Genomic DNA, 23,014 nt, shown 5'->3' with positions numbered 1-23,014 from the left:
AGGAAAATCACAGATGTTTTGGACAAAATCTTGGACCAAATTAAGGCAGTCCAAAATGATGTTGATGTTAGAAAAGAATGGATAATTTCAATGTCAAAGGCTTTTGAATAACCTTTGAATAATCATTAATGTATTAGTGTTTGCAAATTGCAAACTTCAAGGAAATCAACCTGGCTTTTGCCAGTAAGCAGCATCTTCCAAGTTCTGGAAACAGTCAAAAGAACATCAGGTTATTTATTTTTTAAAAAGTTTGTTTTGCTAAAATCAAGTATTTCTAGTACATTACCATGCAAGATGGTTAAAATGTAAGTTTTGTTTTTTTAATCTGTTGAAAAGGAGGTTGGATACAAACTAGACAGCTTTTCTATACACAATTTCATTATTAATGTACAATTTAGAAATGTTAAGAACTCCATCAATGACAATGACACAGGCTTTCTTTCCTTTCCCTTCCTTTCCTTTAATTTTATAAACATCATCCCTTTGACTCTAGTGATGCAGAAAGCAGCTTTTCCCACCCAGAATTATAAGGAAATAATTTCAGAACTCAACTTGAATCAGAAAATGGCATTTGCTTGACTACAATATTGTACGCTAAGGTGATAGCAAATGATGTGCACTCTGTCCTGAACGGACTGATACTCCAAGATTACAGGGAAGAAGTCTAAAACCTATGGGTGCTGTATTTCATAATATTTGTTTGCTGTAAAGTAGGTGGGAACTCTAAAGGAAGAATAAACACTGGAAACTTGATTTCCCCTGTCAGGGATCAAAACAAGAGGGATCTGTGTTTATTTAACTCCTTCCCTGTCTTCCTCCTCCTTCCTTCCTGAATACACACGTGTGTGTGCACATGTACATAACATTGTGCAAGATGGGTAAAGAAAGCATTCTAGACAGCCATGGAAGTTACTGCTTCAATTGCACGTATTTGTGACATATGAAAACAGTAACACAAAACATACCATTTAAGTAAGACTTCTGTCATTAATTTCATCATGACAGCAACATCCAACTTAATTTTCTCAATTAGTCAGTAAATAATTCTATTTACAAGCATGCATACACTATAATGTTACCATTAACTACAGGAGCACATAAGATACTTTATTCAGGCTCTTTGATGCATGTGTCAGCTAAACACATTCAAACACTAGTAAGCTAACATAAATTGCAATTCTGCATGTCGAAAACTTCTAGAGGCATATGGGACACTCTGGCCATGCATTTCACAAACACTTGCAAGGTAGAGCAGAATATCGAGTATCAGGAAACTTGGTTTCCACAGACATAATGAAATATTGGGGATAGAGGTATTTCCAACAAGCATGGTTCTGTGCATTTTCGAACTTTTTCTTCCCTAATTCTTTCAAAAGTCCTATGGAAATCCTATTCATCCCCCTTCCTGGCTCCTCATGCAGTCTCACGAACAGACGCATCTAGTCAATCTTAATACTCACTCAGTTGCTTCTCAGCAGTATAATGTAATTCATGGCAATTCACAGACTCAGAAAGCTGCAAGCAACTTCAAGAGGCCAATCATAACAGTAGGGTTGCCTCTAAAGGCAGTACCAACTTGCACCTACATTGTTTCCAAAAGCTATCTAAGCATTTTTGAAAAACCCTCACTACACTAATTGCCAGGAAAGCATTCATCGTTTTTATTTGTTCTGTTAGAAAGGTTACTTTCACATCTAATCAAAATCTCCCTGATATTTAAGTCCATTAATTCTTATTGTATCCAGCATGGGCAGCAGAGATTTTTCCTTTCTTTCTTGCAACAGTCCCTACATAATAGAAGATTCTTAAGACTCAATCTTCTCTTCTTTACAAGAAAAACAGACATAGCTATTTAATCTTTCGTTGCATTTTATTTTCAAGACCTTGCATTGTTATCATTGTTCCAGTGTGAATTCTCTCTAACGAGGCCGTAACTATGGATGTAATACCCCAGCTAAGACCTTTTCAAAGCTGGGCAAAGCTGAAGATTTATTTCACACATCTTGAAAGTTATACTATGTCCTGTTGATGTATCTTCTATTAAACGTTACTCGCCTTTTGTTATACCACAATATTGTTAATTCACATGCACTGGTGATGTACTACAATGCTACATCTTTTTTTTTGCACAGCAGATTGTTCCTTGTGTTATATTTGTACTTAACTGTATGAGAATCTGCATGAAAATTACAATTCTTGCTTTTCCTTAATAAACTTCATCTAACATTTGTCTCAAACCCTTTTTCCCTTCTGCAAGAAGTGCTTCCAATTCCACTATACTTCCAGTGCCTTCCAATCCAATGTCAATGGAAACTGAGGCCTGACCTGTTACCATGAAGAATTCTACTCAATACATCTTTCAATTTTAATAATGAACTATCTTCCAAATAGAGTGGATCCTTTTAGACCAAGTGTTCCCAGCTCACTCATGAGACAATGTCAAAAACTAAGATCACCATCTGCTTATTCTCTGTTTTTAAGGTCTGTTCCCTTTGCTCATCAGAAACTGTGATTGTTTTGAAATAATCTCAATCCTTCTTGATAAATATGTGTTTCACTTGCTTGTCTCCTTATGACCTTCCTGGTACTTAAACATAGTTTTAATTATTGTGTTAAGTATTTTTCTGTGAATTGTAGTTAAACTCACCTCATAATTTCTTCGCTGTTTTTTTCCTTCCTTTTTAAAAACTAAATACTTCATCTGTCCACAAATGTTCCCTTTCTCCTCCTCCACTTCTCAAAAAAAAAAAAAAAAAAAAAAAAAAAAAAAAAAAGGCGCTCTGAAATTTTGCCTGCCAGTCTTGTAGGTACAAAAGAATGAAGCTCATAATGACCACTCAATTTGAAAAAATCTAATGTGTTTGTATTTTCTAAACTGATCTTTCTCAATTTGATATAGACATTGTATCTTTTTTCGAAGTGGTATTAATCCCACTAGTCACTGATTTCCATCAGTTCTTTTGGTGGGGACTCATAGATGCGAGACAGGCATTACTTTTTCAGCACTAGCAGTTGACAGTTTTCTCATTCCACTAATCTGTAGATGAACCCTTTCCTTAATTGTCTCCTCACTAAGAGTATAGTTATAGAATGACTTCATGTTACTTACGTCTCTTGCTAGCTGCATGACATCCTTGATTAGGCTCAGATTTTCTTCACATTATTACTTTCCCATGCTTTCTTCCATTAAAAAAACAATTCTGATATTACTCTTCCTTCTTGGATTTGAGGTCAACAAAGCCTTCCCAGCACTGCCAGCATCATTGTCTCCTTTGTTCTTCTCCCCAGTTCAAAATATTCCTCAGATCCCAGATTCTATTTGTTTACCTCATTCTTTCCTTCAATGACTACCTACCTAAACCTCTGCCCTTGAAATTTCTGTGCTCCTGCCTTAGCTTCTTGACCCTCTTAATTCAAGGTCTCTTTCTATACAAGGACTAATTACCAGATTAATTTGTCTTCTATTCCCACCTACTTCTTGTTCACTCGCCAGTTCACAGGCCCAGTGCCCCTGTTAGGACAGGTTCAATATCATACTAAATTCTATGTTTCATCTTAGTATCCTCAGACGCTGGCTTTCTGTAGCCCTTTGTTTCTCTACCCAGTATTCAGTCTTTCTGGAGACTGCTTCCAGATGTCCCTCTCAGCTCTTTATCACCTATCTACTTATTCCTCATCATAAGACTAGTTTTTGCCCCTTCTGCACCTAAATTAGCACAGCCTCTTCCTCCTGTTTGTTATAGTCAAACCAGGAAATAGGCCACTGCAGAAGTTGCCAAAAAATGAGGTTGGATGCCTAGAGCCAAAATTACATAAAGTAATATGAATATTAACTGCAACATTCTTATCTGAGTGGGCAGAAGCATGATCAGAGTATTTATCAGACTTCATGGTTAAAAATCTGTACCAGTTTCTACTGACTTTTCAAAGGCTTACCACCTGTGCAGAGGAACAAAAAGACAGTGGAACATGTATCTGTAGCACAAAGGCCAATTTTGCCTTATTTCAGTCTCAGGGCTAAAAATATTTGCTAAATTTTTACAAAAGGATTCAGTGAAATATTCTAACAGAAGTAAAACCATGTGTCATCTCCCTTGCATCTTTTCCCAATTGGTAGGATTGCTCCCAATCGCCGCCTTTCCCTTTTCCATAACCTGTGGTCCTATGATCACAGCTACAATAAAGGCAGATGCAGTATGAAATATGTTAACACCTTTCAGGGAAGTTTTTACCTTGATATCAGAAGTGTCACGCTGACTATTGCGCCATGCTCTTGAAATAGATGAAAAAGTTCTATCTGCATGATCAAACTTCCCACCTTGTAGATTTAGGAAGAGTGTTGTAAAGGGTTCCTAAATAGAAAAAAAGATTAATTAAAAACAGCAATGTATTTCTTTAAGAATTTCAGGGAAAAAAGGAATTTATTATTCTTTTGGGGCTTGATTATTAAGTATGCTATTCTTCTGGCAGACACATGATTAACTGCAAAGGATTAATTCTATTATCCAAGAATAAGAAATACAAACTGATGCTTATTTGTTCAATAAATGCTTTTTATTCCTACTCCATGCATATATGTTCAGATAAAGAAAAGCAAATAAAAATGAAAGAAAATATTTACAGGCTGAAGGAGAAGCTACAGTCAGTTGTGAAACAAACTGCTCTTGGAAACCTGAAAAAGCTCAGTATTGTTACCTTAGATATTTTTTAAGCTAGCATATAACAAAAATAACACATGCATTTTATTTTGTTCAAAGTAATCTATTAATATAAAGGGTAGCATTCAATACCGATAGCTTTATGATTGTTATTGTTTAATATGTAATTTATGATTTAGAAAAGGGAAATGTTTGAAAGATTTAAAAGCCTCCTCTTAGTTAAAGAACACTTAAGCACATATTAGTGGATAATTGCTTGAAATTAGCTAAGCGCTATAAATTACTTCAAGGATTTATGTATGCTTGTACATTCTAACAAGCTTTAATTAATGAGTGCTGCTAAGGCTTTCCCGAAGAAATTACTCTCTAGGAGATAAATCGCCTTTCAATTTTATAGAAAAATGCATTGTTTAACCAATATATTATCAATATGTAGCATCTCAAAAGTTACTTCCATATAAACTGCAGCAGATTTTTAAAAATTAATTATTTACATCACAGAAATTCATGATCATCAGAAACCAACTCATTTACACTCATTAGGAGGTGAAAATTAAATCCATTCAGTAAGAACCACAAATGTTCAGTATGTGGTCCAGTCAGAAAATATGCAAGGAAGGGAAGTTAACCATGTTTAAAATAGTATAAGAATGTACACTAAAAGCAATTTTTAAGAAGAAGAAGATTTACTGATTTGAAAAAGCTGTACCATAAAAATTAAAACCGTCTGCTCAAACTTCGGAATACATTTATCTTATGTTACTGATAACAGTTACTAGAAAATTTCAGTACTCTTCTATGCCAGTGAGTTTTAGTTTATTCATTCCTAGCTATCTGTTGCTTTCATTACCACTTAAAGGAAAAGCATTTTTAAAAGATATACTTACAATTCTTAATAACCATGTGAGTGCAAAACTTGCAGTTGAATAATGTGTGCCATAGTGAAATTTTGGAACCTGATCATCTTCCCATGATTCATATCTCTCGGCAAAGAACGCTGCTCTCTTTGGGTTCAAAGCTCCAATAGGCTACAAGATTTGTAAAAATAAATACATTAAGTAAATGAAGAGAGCATGACCTGTTATCACATCACACTCCCCTTGCGCTTTTTGGTAGCCAGAATGATCGTCATGCATGGAGAAGACTGGGTTTGGTGTTTTGCAAAAGCAGATGCTGGATTCTGTAAGCAGCAGAACAGATCTGTGTATTTCAATCCAGGATTCCCTGCACACGCACATGGCTGGTTGGAAAAAAGTCTCTGCTGCATTCGTACAGGCTTCATTTCTGTTTACTCCTGATTCAAGTTAATGTCTAAAAAACCGCTTCACAGTCTTTATCTTCTTGGACAAAGAGTTGTTAACTTGTGTGCCTGTGGATATGTGTGCACGTTGAATACACTATTAAGCAAATGGTAAGGAACAACGAGAAACACCTTTGGATATTCTGGGGGGAAATGATAGGGTGGAAGAATATTAACACTGCCCTTGGAATTTTGATATTACTACTCTTGTTTCTATGCTTTCCATTTACCATCCCAAGACAAGTTTTACTTAACGGATAAGGCTTGAAACTTTGATATAGACAAATAAAATAGCAGAATTTCTATATAAAAACATTGATATAAAAGAAACAAATAACATATGTATGACTAAAAAAGTCTATCACATTCTCACCAACATTGTTATTCTTTGTTCAGCGCTTACCTAGGACATAAATATCCAGGGATTTATTTAAATGTAAGAAATACAATATTTTGTTATCTGTATCTGTGTATTTCTTCAGCAGACTTTTACATAAAGGATTTGGAAAAATGAGTATACAACACATAAATCACTGAGAAACCCAAAAGTGAATTTAGCTGTTCCACATGTAAAATGCTGTAAGAGGTCTAAAATGTCTTTGTATGTATGTGCAAAACATACATGCAATACAATTTTGTATACAGACAAGGGATGCATTCAAGTATAACTGAAGAATAAACATGCAAAACCATTTTCTTCTTTCTCTTCTACAAGAATAAATATACTTAAAAATACACTACAAGGTAAGGAAAAACTTTAAAAAAAAGTCCTTGAACAAAAGTTTCAGTATCTTAGTCATTAATTCAAGCATAGTTCAAGAGAAAAACTATGTCTGCTATTCAGATTATCATTATTCAAATAACTGCTTCTTTGCAGCTCACGTGAAATTTGGCATACAAGCTTCAAAGTATTTTCTCTTCTAGCATAGATTAGATCTATGAATGACCTAAGGTCTAATCTTACATTTTTTACTTAAAGGGGCTTTCACGTTGCAGTAGGATAAAGAAAACATCTTAGGTTAATTACTATTTTTGCAGTTCGCTAATTTGAAATATAACCCTTTAAAAGAAGTGGTCCTTGTATAAAAGGATTTTTATCTGATTTAGCAAATTTATTCCAGGGAAGAATGAAACTGACTCCAAGAAGTCTCTTTGTTGCAAGAACCATTTTGGAATCTCCATCTGTACTGATTTTCCCTAAAGACTCAGCTACGCTTGGGGGAAAAAAGAAGAAAGAAGGTCATTGGTAGACAAATTATATAAATTAAAATAGAAACAGTGTTGTGCTGTATGGTTCTGTAACATTTTATGTATTCTCTTTATCTGCCCCTATTTTTATTACTCTCCAAATGAGTATAGCCCAAATCAATATTTATAGAATTACATTCCTTGAATATAAAGCTAAACCCAATTAGAATTGATTTCATTCTATTTTAAAAAAAAAAAAAAAAAAAAAAGGGTATCGTGCAGAGATCCATATAGCCAGAACCCACAGTATTGATTTTGGCTGTTATTGTTACAGTTGGTTTCTGAAGCCTGCAACAGGACAACTATCAAGACATGTCACATTTATTTGCAAGCAAATAAAAAAAGTCCCCAAATGAAAGAAAGCTTAGGGAAAAAAAAAGAACCATGGAGCTGTGCACTGACAATGATACACTATCAGCTTACTCAGAGAAGTTACAGTGGGAATACACACATTGAATTATACATTACACGAATGCACTGATTTATTGTGGTAATAACATCCACCTCATTAAAAGATTCTGCTTTGCTGCAGTTGGAGGGCTACATATTGTTTACTGCTATAAATTAATGGCAGCGCACAGAAGACTGTAGAACCCTTCTAACAATAGATCTGTAATGACAGTGCTGTATATCACAGCTTCCCCAGCAGCTTCATAATAAAATGGAGACAATGTATTGGGCTAATACATTCTACCAGGCAGGCCCATATTTTTCTGACAACTGCTTCTAAGGATGAGGTGATTCTAGTGTGTTACACTGCACTATGAACAGTTAACTAAGCTTAAGCTACAGAATAAAGCACATACAAGGAATATTCAAATACCCTCTGACTTTTAATTTAGTATACAAATTTTGTAATTATTTCATATTTCAAAATTAACAGGGAATCATGATTACATACTGGATTCCCTCCCCAGTGGGTAAATGCCAAGGGAAAAAGAGTAACTCCAAACTAAGCTATGCTGGATGTAGCTGTGAGACCACAAATTTACACTACTCAACATGGTTTCCTTATGACTACAGACCACTAAGGAAGAACAAGCTGAAAAGTTTTCATATTCAGAAATTCCAGAATATATTTTATCTGCAGTACCTCTTTTCAGAGAGGAAAATTAGATATTAATTCACCAATTTAAAAATACTTATTTAGATGGGGGGGGGGGAAAAGAAAAGTAGAGAGAAAAATTCCAACAAGCAAAAACAATGGATGAGATTACAGGAGTCAAGATTAAAAAAAGATAACACTTATGGCTGCTAAGTTTTCAAACTGTATTGAAAAATGAATAATGCATACAGTTTTCAAGCCAGAGTTCATTCAAAAAAGGGTCCAAACCAAAGGAAGAATTGGGGTAAGGAAGTTTTTGTTTTCTCTTCTCCAAAGGCATGATCACCTGGTTTTTGACCCAAAGTGGTTGTTAAAACATGTGCTACAAATACTATAGTTATAAGCTATTCTAAAAAAACCAACAAACTCATTTGATATTAATTTTTCAGGTGCCCTCAAATCTAGGAATAACTCAAAATAAATTAACCTTACATTTTTACTAAGAACTGAATATAGCAAATCTCAGTCTTTGGACCAAGTTTGCTTGCTTCCTTTGAGACACAACAAAGAAAAATGGTTTGCTGAAAAATAACTGAGAAAACACACTGACTTTTACCATCTACTGCTGTTAAATATGTCCAGACACTATGGTGTACAGTTATATTTGTTGGTTCTTAATCTTACTCTGTGGCAGACATTGGAACTGTGGCCCATCTTGCTTCCATTTTCAGAATAGGCCCTGTTGCACCCAACAGAAGAAAGCAGAATGATCACTGCTCCTCCACATAGGGCAGAATCTCTCCTGGATTCTGTTGCTCATGTTGAAGAACACATACATTTTGGAAAATTGCTAATGACCTAACATCAGCAGACCGAAGTCTTACAAAGAAAAAATGATGATGTATCTATTTATAGTTACATATTTAAGAAGAAAAAGAGATGCTTTTTATTCCTATCTAATGCATTCTCATTTTTTAAATAGTGTTAGTCCAAATAAACAGACATACCCTGTTCTTGCCCGTGCTGCCTTTTGTTTTTGGCTTTTACACAGGCTTCTGTTACTAAAACAAACATTGCCACTTTTACTGGGTCCTATCCATCGTAACACTGGGAAGAGTTTTTAACTCATTCTAATATTCAAAATCCATGAAAGACTGGAGTACTATGGCAGTAAATTGCATTTAATTACTGCAAACAATAAGTAGTCAAGATACCATAGTTTTGCCTTCACTGTTAACTGTTACTTCTTTTGTTGAAGAGGGCAATCTTAACAATTAGTACGTGAAATCAGGAGAACTGTGCAAGCACCTGTGAGTTCTGAAAAGTAGGCAGCTCCAGAAACTAAGTCCATGCTGACCAGTGCAAACAGAAAGATTTAAAAATTAATGAAAATGTTATTCTTTGAAATTTGTACTTCAAAACTTCTACACCATGACAAAAAATAAAAAAAGAAAGAAAGAAAATAAAATAAAAAAGAAAAAAAAGACAAAAAGAAAAAAATGGGAAAAAAGGAGAAAAAATGCTTTTCCTTGTGATTTCTTATACTGTTTTCTTATCCACATCCTACCAGGTATTTGGATTCCTGTGAATACAATTGTTTGCATCATTGAATTATGTTTTGTAGCATTCTTGCCAAGTATGATGTTTGTTTTTCATACATTCTATTTTCAAGATTACTATCTGGTTTTCATTACTGATATTTTTCATATATTCATTGGGCTTAAAGGACCAGGGGGACCATTAGGTCATCTCATCTAGCCTTGTGTTTGTATGACAAGACATTAAATGCCTTTCCATTACCTGATTTTGAGCCCAACTGTTTATACTTGATTATAGCACGAGCTGTATGTGGCCAACCTGCTTTCCAGAAAGGCATCTGACTCTTGAGTACATAGGCAATCTGCTATTTTTCTTGGAAGCTTTTTCTACTGATAATTGTGATCCTCATTCTAAAAACCATGCACTTCAGTTTGGCTATGAATTTACTAGTGTGTTACCAAAGAAATCTTATTACGCTTCTCTCTGACATATCACAGAGTCTGTGCTTTACCCAGTATTTTCTGTATATAAAGATACAGAGAGACTATAAAGATAATTTTGAAATGAACAAAAAAAATAGGGCTCTTCAGGTCTTCCGTTTTAAGGCATTTCTTACAGCCTTAAGATTTCTCTGTACCCTGCCCACTTATCAATGTATTCAGATATCTGAAAAGTGTTCAGTGTTCCAGTGCTAGTCTTCTCACTCTCGCAAATATGCCGAGTGCTGTATACACTGCTGCAGTCTAACCACAACCACATTTTTAGAGGATTGCTTGTTTAGCTTCTTTGTGTATTACCAACACGTAATTAATTCCCAGAATTAGCTAATACTTGTAATATTGTCAGTGGGACTTCCTGTTCATCTGAGTAAAACTTCTTTTTCCCAGACAGAGATATAAAGACAAGATGCAAGGATTTAATTATACCCAAACTTTATGAACTTAGGTCAACTGGGAAATATCTGGGAATAAACTCATATAATGTACATCACTACTCCTTCATCTGTCATTCCTGTGTTTGAGAACAGCCAAAATGCCATACCCCCCGCTGAACTTTTTCTCACTCACTGCTAAAACTCACCATTCTTCCCCTCAAACAACTGAGTATTGCTTGCTTAAAAATTAGGTCCTGCAACTCCCCCATCTTCTTTAAAGGGCATCTTACCTTTAATCTATATCTAACTAAAATTCTTTAAAGAACCATATACCAAAGAAAACAAAAACCACAGCTATCTGCTGAACTGTTTGAACCGTCCTCATTGATCAACTAAACTGGTCCTTGAGCTGCTCCAGGAAAGATTTTAAAAATTGAAACAATCTTTTAAGGAGAAAAACAATCCTTACCAATTCATTCCCAAAAGCTCTGGTTTCACAGCAGATGTCCAAATCCTGCATCAAAGACTAGGCTAGGAGCGGGGAACTATGAATTCAGATGTCCAAATTTGGCTGAAGCCAAAGGGACAGAACTTGACAGAACTTTTGTAATTCTTCCCCATTGAGCATTTATCTGATACATAATAATTTCTGCTCCAATTCTAAACTGATTTACTATTTTTTACTATTAATTGTAATTCTTACAATTATTATTTATTTATAATAATATTTTAGTCAAACACTCAGTTTTTGAGAACTTCAACACAAGTAGCTGCTTGAATTTCATGTTGTTTCTTAGTGACATAAGGAACCCTATGGTCATATATTTTTGTATATGCAACGTTGAAACTGTGCAATAATTACGATTAGTGAGTGTACCCTACCAATTCTGACATCAAGATATGAAATGAGAAAAATTCATATAGCTGTGCTGCCTTCTTTTCCAATCACTAAAGTCAACACACATCTCTGGTGAATTTGCTGTGTAGACATCCTCTGGATATTTGTTAATGTTCCATCTAGTTAAGCTTCTTCCCTTTTAGAACTGGCACATCATTATGCTCTTAGTTGTAATTCTAATCCATTATTCTGAACATAGGTATCTCAAAATAACTAAAATACTTGAAAATTTGTAGAGAGAAGGGAAACAAAGGGGACAATAATGTAAAGCAAGTTCTGAAGAATACTTTCTGTTCTTTCTATGTCAACCTAAAACTAAAATAATCTTCAAATATAGATGAGTTGCAAGCAAGCAAGACTTCATATGGTCTGCAGAAAACAAACAAACAAACAAAGCCATAATTACCCTAGTTACAAAGCAAAGAAAAGGATACTTTCTCATATCATTAAGTCGCTAGATTCATTGCTTCAGGGAGCAATGCGGAACAAATATAAATAGGTTTAAAAAGAAAAAAAAGACAACTAGACCACCAGTCCCTCAGGGGCCACTAAGCAGGGCTGTCTGCATTATTTCTACAGTTCACAAAGTAGCTAAACTTCTGATTGCCAAACCTGGAAGGTTATCTGAAGGGAAGGATGATGCTTTACGTGCCCTTTTTCTTCTCTTTTTCGCTAAGCTCCTGCTCCTGGCTGTTCACAGACGCAAGATGTTGTGCTAGATGAGCTTCTGAACTGGCTCCTCGCTTACGACTTCATATTAACCAATTCAGCATCTTCCCGCATATACGGGCTGGTGCACATGATATAACAAAAGCCAGCCAAGAGCACTCCAGTACAACAAATGCAGTTACTTTTACATGCAAATGATTTCTCGCTTAGATATATCTTTCTATTTACACTAGTGAAGAAACACAGATAAATGGCTACCAGCCACCTCATTTAATACTTACATGCACAGCCTAGGGTGCAGACAACTATTTCCCAGCAGCTCCTTTAACTAAGTGACAAGTATAACCAGCTGACTGTGATCAGCATTTTTATCAAACGTAGGATCCCTGGGTATTTCCTGATGCACTGCATATGGGATGAAATTCTGTAATCCTCTTATCTCAATGTTTCCTAAAATAAATTTAATATAATCTATAGATACTAAAACCACTGAGCTTTTTTATGTAAACATGCTCCTTTAAACAGCTGTCAGTCCTTACAAGCTTTCTTTGAAAAGACCCTATTTACCAGAAATCATGTCATGAAATTTAACAGATCACATTATGTTATAAAAAATTTTTAAGAGCTCAATTTTCTATTCTAGGGAAATTGAGAATTCAAGAAAAGGCTAGAATAAAAGCAGATAATAGTTGCATGCATGCAAATTAAATTAAACATATTTGTACATATGGTTTATTATTATTATGTTTTAAGAGCTCACACATTCCTTTGAGACAACAAGAACAGTCAGGAAAAACTGATCCAAAGGTGGTCTAGTAACTAGAGTGTCTGAACATGTCAATATAAATAAGATTTAATAGTGCAAAACACTGAAGATTCCCGAAGTCCACAGTTCAAAAATGGATCATAAACTAATCTTAAGCATAAAAAATGAAGAAAAACTATGTTTAGCAATATTAGCAACATTTTAGCAATATATTAGTGACAGGATACACCTCATGTCAACTAAAATCTTGGGAGAATTTGAATTTAAAGGAAAAATCTCCACACCTACATATTACTAACAACAGTATCAAATGCTATTACAACCACCTGCAGCAGCTTCCAAAACAATGCACTGCTGAACTGCAAGCTTGCAAAATAATTAAGCACACATACACTTTTACATAAGGTTTAATAATTTCTTCAGCACAACTGCATGTGTCACACACTGTTTATTTGCAGTATTAGTACACTTTAATAGTACCAGAAAGGCAAACTGAAGAGAGCTGTTACACGTTGTACACTTCCAAAAAGTCAGGGAGAAAGGAAGTTGCATGTCCTCGGGAATCACGAGGAGAAATCAAGCTGCTTGCAGGCAGTGAGGAGAGTATGGCATTGTAGTTGCCTTACTTAGAAAATAACCCTGACAGCCAAAAGCAACCATTTGCATATACTATCCATGACATAATCTGTCAAGTGAGAGAAATCCCTGCATCATCATTCACTTGTTTAAAACAAAAAAACAAAAAAAAAAAAAAAAGAAAATCCTTTTATGGATTTCGAGAAATAGGATTCTGTGAGAAGCCACATGCACTTGAATCATAGCAGGAGATGAAAACATTCTCTCTCTGCCTTCCCTTCACAGACCATGCTCCTCTGGCAACACATAACACAAGCCACTGTCACAGAAAACAGCAGCCATTATAACCAGATCTATACAAGACAATCAGAACTAAAAACATAATCCTTTTGGCTTGTACTAACAGCACAGGACCTCAGGCTAAAGCTGACACAAACCTGCATCTTCTGCACATTAAACACTGCCAGGGCACACAAAATATACATTTTGTGTATTATGTGTAAGCACCAAGCCCTACAAAAAGAGGAGCAGCAGGCTACAAAGATGTACGTGGGAAAGTATAAAGTTTTTTACTGTACTCTGTACCGTTCCATACATATTACAATCAGATTATATCAATCCTGAACATAAATAGTCAGCTAAGACCCCATCAATGTATATTTTTTCACACATGCATTGCTTCGCTCCTATCTAAAGTTAATTCATCCATCATTTTATTACCTATTTCATAAGGTCTTCTGATTAGTCAGCCATCGTCTTCAATACCATCATCAGATTAGTATTGTCAGAAAGTTTTATCAACTTCCTTTTCATCTTCTTTTTCAGATTACCATATATACTGAACAGTATAAAGTACAGAAAAGACCTTTGGAATGCCAGTGACCACCCCATTTTGGAAATTAACTTTGTGTTTCTGACACTGAGGCAGTTTCAATTGAGTGGCTCATATTATATGTAAATTATTTTTTCTTAATCTTATTAGACTATTCAACAAAGATTATAATCATTATTATTTTAGTATGCTCTTATTTTCTCTGAGCATTATTTTTGTACCTGGATTGTCCTTTGACCCAAACAGACTTCCTGCTCCTAGGAGTTTGATCAAGTCAGTTTTAGACAGCTCCAGTTGGGTGAGATAAATCCCATCCTCATTTCCAGTATGACAGCAATTTTCAAATTAGCCACCACCATGCTTGTTCGGAAATCTGAATTACACATACATGTGCTGTAGCAGCTCATAATCTGCTGGAGTTCAAATGTATGAATATAAAAAGCAAGAGAGACTGTACCAAGAGAATAACATTCACTTTACATTAGGAAGACAGAAAACACACATTTAAAATTTCTATGGCCCAAGACATGTGTGTGAAATGACTTAATTTTGATTGCTAGTACATTTTATGAGCAGACATGTGCCCCATGGTTTCTTGTGATCATTTAAAAGGTCATGAACCTCTCTCAGTTCATTTCCAGTTATAAGATGACATAAGTTCTGGGCACCTAAAATTGAAAAAAGAGCAGGATGGACAATAACATCAGATACAAACTAAGAATATAATTTTGAACATTCATTGTTAATTCTGAGTTACTGTCTTCTTGTCTTCAAGTATTTCTGCATTCTAAACAATACTCCTCCTTGAGGCAGGAGGAGATTAAGATTATTAGGCTCATTACCAAAGTTATTGATCCTGTAAACATGGCTTTTGCTCTAATACCTAACCTAAAAAAAAAAAAAAAAAAAAAGAATTAAGCAATCCTAGAAACAGCTATATGCATCTGAAGTGCAAAGGGTATGCTTCTTGTGACTTCAAAAAATAAGTCTCTGGTGGGAAAAGAAGAGAACAGGGAAGAGGAAGTAAGAGTGGTAGCGAGATGCACTCAATCATCCACTTACATGTTCTTTAGAGGAAATGGTTTGACACAGAGAAGAACCAACTAATGCCAAGGAAAAAAAAGACAAAGATATAAAAGGATGGTTATGACACTGTAATAGAACAATAGAAGGTTCCCACAATATTTTAAAAATCCCGTCTAGACTGAGTAAGATTTCAGAAAGCATGTTTTGATAAAGCATCTCAGAGATGTATGTGGGTGAAGTTTCAGTCTCAGCAGGTCTCTGTAAGAGTTGTGGAGGAACAGGCAGATAACCATACATAGAAATCACATACTTAGTCTGAAAAAGGGCCTGAGCTAGATGCAGCATGACGCTCAAACCAACATACCAGCACAAAAAAAGCTGTCTTTAGAAGTGAAACAAGTGGGTATAAAGCAGAGATCGATACTAAAATCCAAAAGAGCTAGAATTGTTTCAAACGAAGCAAACAGTTTAGTGTCTCTAAGGATCATGTCTAAGTCGGGCTTGACAATCCAATAACTACTTCCTTTAAGTCAGTCAGTCTCCCCCGTGGCGATATTCCCGCTTTTCAACAAAACGGCGTCAATTGGCCAAGGGAGGCCCCTGTCCGTGGTGCTGAACCAGGCGAGCCCAGCCTGGCAGACGGGTGGGCACCTGACCACGGTGCTGCAAAAACCACCTTGGGATCCAGAAAACAGACGACTGTACCAGAGCAGTCACAGACCCATGGGACTATTTGAAACTTTGTCTCCTAATTTTTGCAATGTGCTGAAGGAAATGATACAACAGATGGACTCTGCTGTCAGAAAGGATAATTGACAAATTTTATCATTCACAAAAGTTCCTGACGGAATCTGTCTGAGGGTTACTGGCATATGAAATTCACAAAATCACTTTCTCTCCATTTAGAAATGGAAAAAACTTATGTTATTAAACCAAAACGTTTCATGCAAATATAATAGACTACTCAGCACTGCAGTTGATATGATTTCTAATTCCACAATAAATTTTCTGGTTCAAACAAAGCAAGTCTGTAATAGTCCTAAAATTATAGCACTGTCCTAGGATGTGAACAAGAGAACTTCACTACTGCACAGCTTTCTTCAAAGAGGGACTTGACTTTTGAGTTCTCATATCACAAGCAAGGACCTTAATCACAATCACAATCCCCCTCATTGCCCCCATACCTTTTTAGTGCTCTCTCTATATATTCAAAGAGGACATATTAGGAAGAAAGGGTCTTTGTTCTCTCAGTTAAATTTTACTCTTTTATGGTTTCCTAAATGGTACCAACACATGCAACCCTAAAAATCAAGATACTGCTCAGAGTATTGCTTCTTGCTTGAATGCTTCCCTTCCCCTAAGAGTTTCTTTTAACATGACCGTGTCAAATGTCTAAGTCTGTCAACCCCTTTGCACAAACAGGTATGGAGATCACACGTACATCTACAGCAAGGCGATAAACCAGTTTCTGCAATGATTTCTCTCAACTGTTCCCTATTCTGCATACAATTTTAGAGAGGATGGAATGTCCCTCTCCTCAAAGAAGCAAGTTGCATTTCACAAAGAAAGCATGATAGCTTGTCATCTGGTAATGAAGGGAATCTGATAAATATACTTTATACTAAAAATATCAGCATCCGTAACAGACTAACAAATGAATAATGAAAAATCTGTCTCCTTTTCAGGTATCACTGCTTCAGGCTGAGCATAGATGGGGGCTGGTCTTGATGCTTCTACCACTGTTTCTTGAGGTGATCCAAAATTCTAGAAAATACACTGGACGTTTTCTTAGCTGCCAGGGATTCTGATACAAAGTTTGAAATATCTTGTTTCCTGTACTGTCCTTTTTAAGCAGGGGTTCACATGAACTGCCCTGAAAGGAAAAATATTTGTACCTTCCTTCGACAATTATCCTGTCTGGAATGCTGGTACCCTTTGTCACAGGTACAGATGACAAATTTACTGCCTGAAATACCAGTGACAAGGCAACCAGGGCAGATGCTGAGCCCAGCAGCGTGAAGCATCATAGGTTTCAGTGCCTAAATTCCAGATATAATTGCCTATCAAAATAAGTCATCACCACTTCACCCACTATTGTTAGTTCTCACACTGTTCCTCTCACCTTCTTTTAGTGTCCAATTTTGGAACATGCTTTATGCTTAGAAGGACACTGAGTCCTTCTGGTGAGTTTATCAGTTTTAACTGGTAGTAACCCGCATTGATTTTGTGTTGGAGCATGAGCTGCATAAAACATAATTTTCGTTTCCTACATGAAAAGCACTGGTTCACAGAATGTCTGTAAAAGTTTTAATATCTCTCTAGACAAAAAAGATTTCTTTAAAAAATTTGCAAAATAGGTGCACATCAAAACATTTGTTACTTTCTATGTCTTTGCCAAGGGGTAACAAGAGATGACAAAGTAAATTTCATGCCCATCTCACTCTGTTTCCTCACAGGGGAAAATATGCAACACAAGTTATGTGTGCAGTGAATTTGTGCTTCCAAAAAGGGCACTCTGCAACAGAATTCAGGCTAGCATGCTGAAGAACAGTCAACAGTGAAGTTTACATTAGAACAACGAAACTAGTCTAATTTGTCATAGTAAAAAAAACTATTACTTCCCTTCTGTCAAAGTGTATTTGATATCAATGGCTCCCACATACCAATTAAAGACCTCACTTTACTGAAAGTGGGAGCTATTTGTTGCTTTTGTACACTTGACTGGAAAAAAGTCATTACATACATAACAGCCACTATAAAATTGATGATGATTTAGCAAATATTGCATGGAAGTGATAAAGATGAGAATAAAAATATTATTATGTACACATGTAGCGATACTGAAGACAAAAAAAGACTTAATAATGGTATAATTTTCTTCTTCTAATAGTGTCAGTTTATGATCTTACAGAAATTTGTGCCTTATGAAAGAAAAAATATCAACAGCTATGCAAGTAAGCTACAGCAAGTTCTTGTAATAATCTTTTGAGAGTATAAAATCATGCTTTGGTATCTCAGGATTTTCCACTTATTTTTACTACTTCTGTTTTTTTCTCTATCCAGGTCCAGAAACACAATGCAATTTATTGCTTCCACTGAATAAAGAAAAGGAAAAAAATGTGCTTTTGAGTAACATAAGTAACACAGAAAATAGGACACATTCTGGTGGGAAACTGTGCCTGTTGTATAAATAAAATATATGCAGCTATAAATATAATATGTAATACTTATTCCAAACCATAGTCACCTCTTAAGAAATAAACACTCGAGTCAAAGCAGGGTAACAGACTGGCAGAGCACTCCTGGCATTTGTCAGGAGCATTCGTCAGGCTGACAGTAATATTAACCACAATCCATTCCAGTTGCTTTGGTTTATCATTGTGTGACTGATGTTCAAAACAATGCCATAAGAAGCTGCTTAAATAAAGTGTTGGTTTAACCTATACACTGCAATTCTTTAAATCTGTACTCACTGTGGACTTCTAGCTAATATATTAACAAAACTGTTATTCGTATTTGACACTTTATAATACCTAACCTTAACTTGCAATTCCTTTAAAAACAAAAAAGAAATAAAGAAAAATTCTTTGTCTTTAATTTTCTTAGGTACCAGAAAAAGTAAAAATATTGACCTGACATCCTTCCTGCCAGACCAAAATCGAAGTTTTCCTTTTCATTACTCAGTGGAAGCACTAAATTGTGATGCATTGCTGGATGTGGATAAGGAAAAGAAATAAAGTAAAAGACTGTTAAAATCATGTAAAATGGTTAAATGAAGTAACTTTATTTTTAAAATCTTTAGTGGTGCAAAAGCATAGACATGCTACAATACATAATTAGCACTTATTTTGAAGCATTACTCCCAAGATAACAGTACTACAATGAAAATATCGCAATATACATGACATTCAAATGTTTTCATAGTTGAAAAATAGGTTTTTCAGATATTTGCCATCAATTCATCATCTGACACAAAGTTTAACATTTAAACTACATAGAATTTAAATGTAGTTGATACAGCAACAACAGATAGAGTTGATACAGCTACAGTAACCAAAACTTGAACTGCTGTATCTGAGACAGATATGGCATGAAGACTTTCATTGTGTATATGGGAAGGACTGGCATTCATCCAGAACAGCAGTTACATTTTCAGAGATCAAGACCCACTGTCTGATCAACACCATTTAACAGAACATAAGGGAAAATGCATGTTAAATATATATACATGTATAAATATTCACTATTCCCCCTGCCAATCACTCGTTAAAGATCAAAAGCTCCCAAAAGTATCATGTCACAGGCTTAAATAATATTAATGAAATTCTTTCTACTCACAGTACAATATGACTGACGTCTAATATTGTAATAATTATTTCCTGTGTTAAGCTCATAGTTTTCAAAAATATGATTGAGAAGGTTAAGTACAGATATAGATACAACCTAAGTAACATACACTTGGTAATGTCCTCTCTCAGCAATAGCAATGGGAAGATTCCCTCAGAACTTAAAGTATACTTAGTAATCCTCAAAGACTACTTTCACAAACAAAGAATTCCATGTAACTAGTCACTGCTAATAAAAGAACACATAGAAAAAGAGCAGTTTTGTGATCCAGTTTCTTAATGGAGGCAAGAGTGGTACCTAACCTAAAATGAGGAAAAATTGTTCTACACCGCACTTAGTTCTATTTCAGGGTGGAGGAAGAAAGACTAGGACTACAGTGCTGACTGAATTGACTAGCTTACAAATTAAAATACAATTAAAAGGAGATGCATCAAAAGTACAGCAGCTGGAAAATCCTTTTTTTTTTGGTCTTGAACTGTTTTAGCAATGACATCATATATGCAGAAATATCATTTAACAAAAATTAATGGAAAATGAGGTTGCAAAAATCATGTCATAATTGAGGAAGTTATTAATGATTAATACATTTATGTACTAATTCAAGCTAAACAGAGCTAATGTTACTTGTAGTTTTCAGTTTCACTTAAGTGTAATCCACAAGCGTAGTCTAGGTTGGTGATAGGTATTTTTTTAGTTGTAAACTACCTTCAGATATTTTTTGGCCTGGGGATAATTAAGAAAGCATTTATTAAATACCACAACAAGAAATTATTTTAAAAATTATCTACCTTCAAGAGATTTGTTAAAATATAAAATGTGTGTAGGTTTACCCATGAATATAGATTTGTGTCAGTCAGACATTCTGAGGAAGCACATAGTTCATGACTTATTCAAATTAAATAACACCATTAGAAAATGTTACAACGACAGTACCTCAGTATATCTCTGCTTTGGACTTAAAAACATTATTTCTTCATTATTATTTGTACACATATATACACACACAAAAGGTATGGTATAGTCTTCAAATATACATACATATATGTATATACACACACATACATACCCACATATATATGTATATATATTTGATGATTATACAGTACCTTTTTTTAAGGTTAAAACACTAAATCTGTAGTAAAAAAAATTAAGTTTCTGGAGATTTTCACAGACCTGTGTTTAGCTTAATCAATTTTGAAATGAAAGCAAGAACTTTTAAAAACTGCCTTAATTCTTTTGGCGATGTTTTTTTCTATTGAATTACCAATTTGTACGGAAGACTTTTGTAAAAAACAAGCTACAACTAAAACACATTCTTTACCTTTTCCACTAATTAACTATATTGCTCCATGTGCCAAGCATTTCCCGTAATTGCTAGCTTTTAGAAAAAGATCCTGTTTGATGATCAGTATACCTAGTCTTTGTAGAGAAAATGAGAGATGCTTCTACTTTGTGAAATGAAATAATTCTTTCTTGGAGAAGATTGAAAGAGAATAATCCCATTCTATAAAGCTTTAAACAGGCTGTATAATATTGCATCCGCATATGTTTGGTTGGGAAAAAAACCTAGAAAAAGGCTGCTATTCTGCCAAAAAGGAGTTATCTGGAAAAGTTGTTAAAAACTGACAATGTCTGTCTGACAAAGGACAACTGCATTTCTTGAGTATACCTGAAAGGGATACACAGAGGAAGTAAAAAAAAAATAAAGATTTTACTTACGGGAATAAGGGCAATGATTTAAAAGTACTTAAAATATAATGGTATCACAGTCTTTGCTACTAAAAAAGCACAATTCTCACCATAAAAACAGAAAATTATTTGGCTAATTTTTAATCTTTAGCAGCCTCAGCATTTCTAACTTCATTAAAATTTGAAATTAAATGTATCGCATATGCTCCAACTAAGAGCACCTTCCATTAACAATTATTAAACTGATACAATCAGAAGCAATAAGAATACATCAATAATTCATTTTTCCACAACATGATCCCTACCATCAGCATACTCATACAGAAATGAAACACTGTTAATGGTTGTGCATTTAGCATTTATGTATCAAATGCAGCAGAGAACATTAACAAGACTGAAAGCTACTGTGATAAATACTGGTGAGAAAAAGAGGTACATCTGATGACAAATACCTTTGACAAATCCCTGAAGTTGCTAGGAAGTGTAAGGTCCAACTCATCTGATTCATAGTTGGTGATTACCCAAGGGAAGACAGGGTACTGATTTAAATCATTGTAAGTTCGACCTGACAATAAAAAAAACATGCCGTGAGTTAAAAGAGTTATATTTAACTAAAATACTAACCTCTAAAGATACAACAATGTAACTTTACGAGCTCTTCAAAAGAACGGTAATTTATCTCAGATCTTTTATCATTTCAATATTCTACTCTGTTTTACTGAAAAGGATAATGAAAAAGTTCACAAATTGCTGGTATCTAATTTAAAACATTGCAGCCCATTTCACTGTAATTGTAAACTCTTTCGCATACAGTAAGTGACAGTTAAATCCATTCATTTTGTATGCATTTCTCCTTTCCTTGTTTATGTCACCTTGTCTTCTGCTTCTTTAAGGTGAAACATTTTAAAAAATGGAGAGGCAATGACTTTTGTCAATACTAAAAATTAAAGCAATATTTTTACATACTGTATTAAATTCTATATGTGAAAGCAGAATGAAGCACCTCAGGATTTTAGATTGAGAAATTATGCAAGTAATAACCATTTCATCCAGAGAATTCACTCTGAAGGGAATTCTTTCGTGACCATCTATGGATATACCAACATTTACCAGAACAGAAAATCTGTTCTGGTTTCAGGTTCACACATGTACCTTCATGCATCTGTACAATGGCACTAATATCATTCTTCCAGCAAAACCAAAATATTTAATTAGAATAATTGTATACCGTACATACACATACACCACATACCCTGGTTTATAATTTTAAAATGCGTAATTTTTACACTGATCCTATCTCTTTTTACAATACTGTTGTAGAAGCACACTCATTCACATCACCTCCAATCACTATTTTCTCAGATTTTGTCTAGCCTGGTCTTAAAAAGTCTCAAAGGACAGGTTTTTACTTCTTCCCCAGGAATATTATTAAACAACCCAATCTATCAGGTTGTGAGAAAACATTTTCTAAAACTCCACCAAAGTTTTTATTTTTCCAGTTTTCTTACACCATTCAGTATTTTTCCTGGTTTGCAGAATTTTTAAAT

At 34.8% G+C, this 23,014-nt stretch overlaps 1 protein-coding gene across 1 annotated transcript in view; it reads right to left on the bottom strand.

Moving 5' to 3' along the window:
• The window catches only part of LOC104625087 (lipopolysaccharide-responsive and beige-like anchor protein), a gene marked incomplete at its 3' end in the record, with an annotated part of 42,339 nt that overhangs the window by 12,406 nt on the left and 6,919 nt on the right, over positions 1-23,014 (bottom strand). Inside the window, exons 5-7 of the mRNA XM_010292624.1 lie at positions 21,920-22,032; positions 5,546-5,686; positions 4,233-4,352 (exon numbers count right to left, since the gene is read on the bottom strand). Coding sequence (XP_010290926.1) covers positions 4,233-4,352; positions 5,546-5,686; positions 21,920-22,032 — 374 coding nt within the window. The remainder of the gene's footprint in view (positions 1-4,232; positions 4,353-5,545; positions 5,687-21,919; positions 22,033-23,014) is intronic.

This window comes from Phaethon lepturus, unplaced genomic scaffold (assembly GCF_000687285.1).
Source record: "Phaethon lepturus isolate BGI_N335 unplaced genomic scaffold, ASM68728v1 scaffold13498, whole genome shotgun sequence".
Classification (NCBI taxonomy): domain Eukaryota; kingdom Metazoa; phylum Chordata; class Aves; order Phaethontiformes; family Phaethontidae; genus Phaethon; species Phaethon lepturus.
This window is presented reverse-complemented; position numbering and strand designations above follow the sequence as displayed.